General features: G+C 38.8%; 2 protein-coding genes across 2 annotated transcripts; one reads left to right on the top strand and one right to left on the bottom strand.

Annotated features, from left to right (window-relative positions):
• Positions 1–1246: 1246 nt before the first annotated feature.
• On the bottom strand, positions 1247–4108 carry LOC103927581 (probable protein phosphatase 2C 22). Its single transcript, XM_048582627.1, has 4 exons — positions 3453–4108; positions 2996–3202; positions 2541–2752; positions 1247–2027 (listed from the first exon to the last, which is right to left on the bottom strand). Exons 1-4 carry the CDS (start codon positions 3603–3605, stop codon positions 1463–1465), a joined length of 1137 nt encoding a protein of 378 aa, XP_048438584.1. The 5' UTR covers positions 3606–4108; the 3' UTR covers positions 1247–1462.
• A 1598-nt stretch (positions 4109–5706) lies between these two features.
• LOC103927583 lies at positions 5707–6693 on the top strand. Its single transcript, XM_009336522.3, has 2 exons — positions 5707–6154; positions 6267–6693. The coding sequence occupies exons 1-2, from the start codon at positions 6051–6053 to the stop codon at positions 6610–6612; spliced, it is 450 nt and encodes a 149-aa protein (XP_009334797.1). The 5' UTR covers positions 5707–6050; the 3' UTR covers positions 6613–6693.

The following is a 6693-nucleotide window of genomic DNA, read 5'->3' as shown; positions in this document are numbered from 1 at the left end:
AAACAAACCTTACACATGTACATGTGAATAAATTGAAGGACTTAATGATCTTTAGTTTTGCTCAGAGTCCACGAACATGTCCTACAAATTAATGGGTGACTGGAATTAACGTCCTTGGGTTTAGGGTTTAGGGTTTAGGGTTGCTTCACACTTCTGTCGACATAAAAGATACATTTAATTTGGGTGAACCAGCTGTGCCTGCTTATGGAAGACTACTTAAGGAGTTAGTTTGGGTATAGAAAAGGAGTTTGTGGGGGTGGAGTTTGAATTTTTGTGCTGTTTAAGGTTCATCTCTGCCTTCTCAGTCAAGGCATATTTAAATTAATTATTCTCCAGTTAAAAATGTAAGATATGAATCCAATAAACCACCGGAACCATCTTCCGACTACCCTTTTTTCACAGGTGTTATCTTCCAACTACCATATCACCACAAGGACTATTAATTCAATTAAGCCTAAAAGTAGCACTTAGTATTATGCGATTAGAACATGTAATTCCAAAAAAAATTGAGAATGCTATGCAAATAAATACCTATGATTCTCTTCAGATGATAGCAAGCAGAGAGCGTTCGTCACTCCGAGTACCATTCATGCAGCATTGTTATTCAAAAATATTATTGGGTTGTTGAATTTATTAAAAAAAAAAGAAAATGAAAAAATACGTAGAAGAGTACACGATGATTTTATTACACAGTGGTAACAACTCCCATTTTATTTTGTACATATAATGGGAGGCTTGATTTTGTCTATCCCTCACGTAGGAGAAAACTAACATAGTAAGATTCCATTTGAGAATGCTTTTATAGGAAACACTTCCACTTGGTAAATTCCTCATGTCTCAAACAATTAAAAATTTGAAAAAATCAAAGCACTTGGAAGTCTTTAAGAAGCACCTAGTAAGTGCTTGATTGTACTACAAAGCGCTTTTAGAACCCAAAATTTTTTTTTCGGCCAAACGGTTTCAAAAGCGATTTCTGCCACTATACAGGTGCATTTCCAAAAAGCATGTAATCAGCTTAACAAAGAGAAAAACTTACACGACAATGGTCTCCTGTGGCAATTAAATGAAAACATGTGAAAGTTTTTGTCCGTATGCCCTAGCTTCATTTGCGCAAGTACACCACATGCCATTTAAGTTGTTCTCAAAAAGGCTTACAAGCAACAATATAAACGCAAGATAACCAATCATCATGTCGTTCGAAAGTGGGCGCCCATTAGAATAATGATGGTAAGTCATGAACAAGTACTTCCACTGTAAATCCCATCAACTATTTAAAATCATATCAAGGACCGTCTACACGAGTTAAATCAGAGTTATACAGGGAAACAAATTAGGTTACCGACTTGGCCGCCGCATATATTACAGTTGGAACTCGAAAATCTCAGTAAAACTACAATGGAAAGTTTCAATTAGACAAACACATGATGTAGAGGGGAAAAAGGGTAAAGCATTCGACATTATCTCAAGCTTTCAAGTCATCCAAGAAGCTCTGCAACTCCCTCAAACCTTCAGCCGAAAAACTCCTCTGCACTCTTGAGCGAGGGGCAATCAAATTAGGCGGAGGCTGTGGTTGGAAGCAGACGACGACAGCAGCTAAGTTATCCCCGCTCTTCCTCTTCAAAGCCTCATCAACCAAATCCTTGCTACACGCGGCTGGGTCATTGTGCTCCTGAAGCCTCCGACGAGCAAAATCCACAGCATTTTGACTCCTGAACACATCCCAGATCCCATCACAACCAATGATAAGGAATTCGTCCTCCTCTGTCAACTTTGCGGTCATAAGTTCCGGCTCTGCACTGAGTGGCCCACCCTCCCTGGCCTTCATCCCTTCCATATGCCAGTCTCCCAAGGCACGAGCAACGTTAAGTTGCCCATTAAGGTAACCATCATACACATGTCCTCCAGATGCCTCGATCCGTTTCTTCTCTTTGCTGCAAATTGGTTTGTGATCTCTTGACATTTCAATTGCTTTTCCACGGCGGCACAGCACTGCTCGACAATCTCCAGCATTTGCAACCACCAACAACCTAGCAATAGAAACTAAGATCAACATATGACTAATCAATGACACACATCTCATGGTACATCTGTAATATTTCAGGACATACATAAACGGGTTAACCAGAGAAGACACAGATCGAACCACAATAAATCAACTAAACACGTATGCTTGACCTTAGGTAAACACTAAACAGGTCAACTGGATCATAGTTACCCACACCCATAAGAAGAAACTAATCTCAACAGAATATTACTAGGCAGCCTAAACTTTCCAAGTACTCTAATTAAGTCCGAGCTTGCTTCAGAAGGCAGTAGACCAACAATTACAATTTAGGGTAACAACCCAATTATGCTTTTAGTGTCATTGATCTACATTGACACAAGGCAACAATTCATTCAAGGAATAAAAAAAAGGGAAACAAACAACAAACAACCACCACCGAGCCTTATCCCACTAAGCAGGGTCGGCTGTCTGAACAGTCATGATACATGCATCAATAGTTCAAAGGTAGAGAAAACGAAAAAAAAAAAAATCCAACCTTCCAATGAGAAGAGCTGTCAATGCAGTGGTACCAGAAGCAAGTTTGGCATCCAAGGTGCAAGCTTCCTCAAAGGCAGTGTCAGTATGCAGAAATGCTGAAGTGACAACCCGTTCAATATCTGTAGGGAAGTCTTCATTCTCCAAAATGAACTTCGGCAGATGGGATGAAGCAAAATCAGCCGCATGCTTTCCTCCATGTCCATCAAACACCTGAGCAACCAATACGGTAGGAATGTTCAATTAGGAAATTCTAAGGATATATTAGCTAGCCAGTGCAACACATATAGATTATTGTTCGAAACATATGTTCTAACATCAACAACCACCACAAAAATCTACCTCTAAAGAACTGAGGCATATAGTCAACAAATGAAAACTAAACAATTCAGAGTAGAATGTTATTGCACAATGTGTTAGGAAATTCGTAAGAACATGTGGAAAGACGATAAATACCCCATAGAAGGCGCTCGGGCCATCGGTATGATCCTTGAGCCCATAATCGTCAATAAAATTGTCCACGCAGACATACACATCTTCCATGTTTGGACGAGACCCAATGTCAGCCCATGCTCCGGAGCGGACAATTGGAATGAAATTAGATTCAAAGTCCTCTGCTTGAACTCCCGGCTCAACTTTGATCTCTTTTGTTTTCGTCTTCATCTGCAAAATCCAATTCACACATTCAACAATTGCACCAAGACCAGAGAATTTATATTCGACAATTTAATCGCTACGAAAACAGATCTTCAATACTCCGAAAAACAGAACTACTCATAGCAAGTAAGCTTAATTAATCAAAATTCTAGAAGCCATTTCTACATAATTAACAGCTTAAACATACAATTAATCACTCATCATCTAAGAAACCCAAATGGAAAAATGCAGAAGCAGAGGAATGAATGAAACATACAAGAGACGGGTGTCGAACGAGTGATTTCTTGCACGGCACTGGAACGCCATTGGCGGGGCTAAAGCCACACTGCCAGTAGGCCGCAGCGGTCGAAAGAGGGTTCGGAGGCCGACCCTCGCTTGAGCTTCCATTCTCCACTTTACTTCCCTCCATAGTTCTCAACCATCAACATCCTCTGCCCCCACCAACCCAACAAAATTCGGAAAATTTTCTCGGAATGCGACTCACTGAGTCGGTCACTGACTTTGTTCTGCTGAAAGATTGGGGCTTTAGCTGAAATGGCAATCTGGGTCTGTGCTGAATTAAAAAAAAAAAAAAAAAGGGGTTTTTGGTTGAGAAATGATTTGGGATTATTGAAGGGATGACAAATCAGTCGAATCGAATGAGAATTGCCGTTTCGGAGACGAAAAGGGATTCAATTTGGTTTCACAATTGGATTTGGGGATTTAGGGTTTTGCAAGTGCAGACATTGAAAAAGATGGAATTTTTGTTTTCTGGGAAGTAAGTACAAGAACAGGGCTTTAGAGAAAGAGAGAGAATTAGGGTTTTAGAGAGTGACGAAATCGCAGTGAAAGCGATGCACTGTGAGAGATTTTGGGCGATCTACACGAAGACACTGGTTTCTGCTGAATGCTGAGATCTAACTGGTCGGTTTCTTAGGGGGAGGTGAAACGGCGTCGTACACGGAGCAACAACTGCGTTTTGTTGACTTTGGGGCTTGATAAAGTCACATGCTTTGGTGGTGTTCAAAAAAAATAAAAAAATAAAAAAATAAAGTCACATGCTTTGGTCATTTTCGAAAAATTAGATATTTTTGAGAAATAAATATCTAAAGTAATTTAATTAAAGAAGTGAAGAAATATTAACAGCAAGGTAAGGACTAAAGTGTCAGGATGTTGAATTCATGGCGTCCTATTAATAACTACCTAATTTTTGGTGAGATTCTGTGTACCTACCTTCAGCATTTTTTCTGTCCTTTACAAAGGGGATCTTTTGATAGTTTTGACACGGCAGTCTATATTTTTTAGAGCAAAAAAAACTCACAGATGCATTTTAGTCTTTCATTAGTCATCATTGTACAATTCATCAGCATAAAAAATTAGATATAAGATGTATCGTATGAAATACGAGTCTCAAATTCATCACTACTAATCCACCCTGTGGTGGTTATACCTACCTTGAGCTTTCAAGTACTTGAAAAGTAAAAATTAAGGTCAACTTCGCCACTTTTAGTTATCAATTGTTGGTAAATATGTTGGCTGGCAAGCACGACAAACAACAAAATGAGCACGTTAATTTGACAAACTTTAATTTGACAAGAGAAGTGTTATTGTCACTCTAAAAATCTTATTCTACATTCTTCATAAGTGTATTTTTCTTTCCAAATATAGAAAGTTTGGAGTGTAAAATATGATTTTTTGAGTACCAATGACAATACCCATTTGACAATTAATCAGTAATGTTATGTAGATTAAATTTATAGACTAAATGATGTGTTATTAATAAAAAATAAGTACGTTAATCAATATTTAAGTAATAACTTAATCATCAACTTTTATGTCATTTAGTTTACAAAATTTAGCCCGTATATTTAGTCACCCTAGCATTACTCATCAAGAAAACTAGGAAGGCAACATTCTTTGAAAGCGTCCACTTTGAAGAGGAACTGCAAAAGAAGTAAATAGTGACCATTACAATAGACACTATGCACAAAACCACCTGCGAAGTTACTAATTGCATTAGAGGAGGCTACACCATTTTCATCGTAAGACACGAACATAAAACACAAGCCCCCATAAGCAAATCTAATTGGAGCAAAAGATGCACTGATGACTAAAAACGTATCGCGCAAAAATCAACTTTCAAGGACCAAATTAAAAAAACTAGAATTCATTATCTTGAAGTTTATTTTAGCCAGAAGCTCCTTGCTTTTGACATGATTTTTTGCAGACGCTAAAATACTAGTATAATTTGTTGATTGTTTTAACAATATGAATGATGAAAAGATTAAACAAATTTGGGGTCATATGATAGTGAAAATTAATTGGTAGCATTTGCTGTAATTGGTCCAAAGTCAAAATAAGGTAGAGCACTCAGCTCTCCAACCAAATACCAATGACTCTTCCGATGAGACTTTTTGGATGCTTCCTAGTACTCGCTATTTCAATGTTTCAAATGTTAGATCTTTGTTTACCGAGTACGCTGGCTTAATTGTCGGTAGCTTCTGCTGAAAGTGAGAGGCTTTGCATGAGTAGTTTGTTGATTCTTTTGGGTGTATCTGCAGAAAAAGAGTATGACAATATGTATACTCTCTCTCTAACTGATGAACAGGAAACTCAATCCTACACGCGTCTCCAAGAGAAAAATCGTGGTAGAAATAGACGGCAAGCAACTATTGGTTCGTGATAGAGGGTCCAACCCACGTGGAGGGTCACCGTTGAGGTATTTGTCTGGTACTACCAATTACTCCATCTCGTTTAACCAAAACCCATCTTCCTCTTTCGATATATACATGCTCCTTCTCCTTGTTTCATTGCTAAAATTCAGAAGGAATAGAGAAAAGAGAGAGAGAGAGAAGGAGTGAGAGGAGAGAGAGAGATGATTGTGACAAACTTCAACTGCTGCCTCAATCCGCCACCTTCAAATCAAAACCATGGTTCAAGCCCTTCTTTGCCCTCAAAGCAAAATCAAGTACCTGCATGGTATGTGTAATCAAACCCCAATCTCATGCCTCGTATTTGTATGACCAATTGAAAGTTATTTATGCATGAGGAGGTCATTTGGTGTTTAATCATGTCAAATATTTGCGTGTAGGAACAAAAATGATCATGGATCATGGGCTAAACGATGTGTTGTAGGCATGAGTTGCATCATGATCGGATTCGAAATGGGCAGCGTAGTAAGTAACCAAACCCATGAGGCCATTGCTAAAGTTATGCCTTTGCCGTTGGAAATAGCAACGTCAAGTGACCAGAGGGTCGCAAAATGGAGTGAAAAAAGAATGTGCCCACAGTGGAGCCCTAACTCACTGGAGACCATCGTGCCGGAGAATCTTCCAAGGCCGTCTGCTCGAAGAAGATGGGAAGCCGTCGGTTTTTCTAAGGATGCTCCGGCTGTTCAAATGGTTGTTAGAAAAGGTGGCAACTGCTTTGCTATGTAGATTTGCACTTTGATACATCATGTATATGCACCATATGTATAACCAAATACAGAATCAATGAAGATCACCAAATTATTTCTA

This window comes from the organism of the source record quoted next, unplaced genomic scaffold, assembly GCF_019419815.1.
Source record: "Pyrus x bretschneideri cultivar Hongxiangsu unplaced genomic scaffold, Pyrus_bretschneideri_v1 Contig1, whole genome shotgun sequence".
Taxonomy (NCBI): domain Eukaryota; kingdom Viridiplantae; phylum Streptophyta; class Magnoliopsida; order Rosales; family Rosaceae; genus Pyrus; species Pyrus x bretschneideri.
This window is presented reverse-complemented; position numbering and strand designations above follow the sequence as displayed.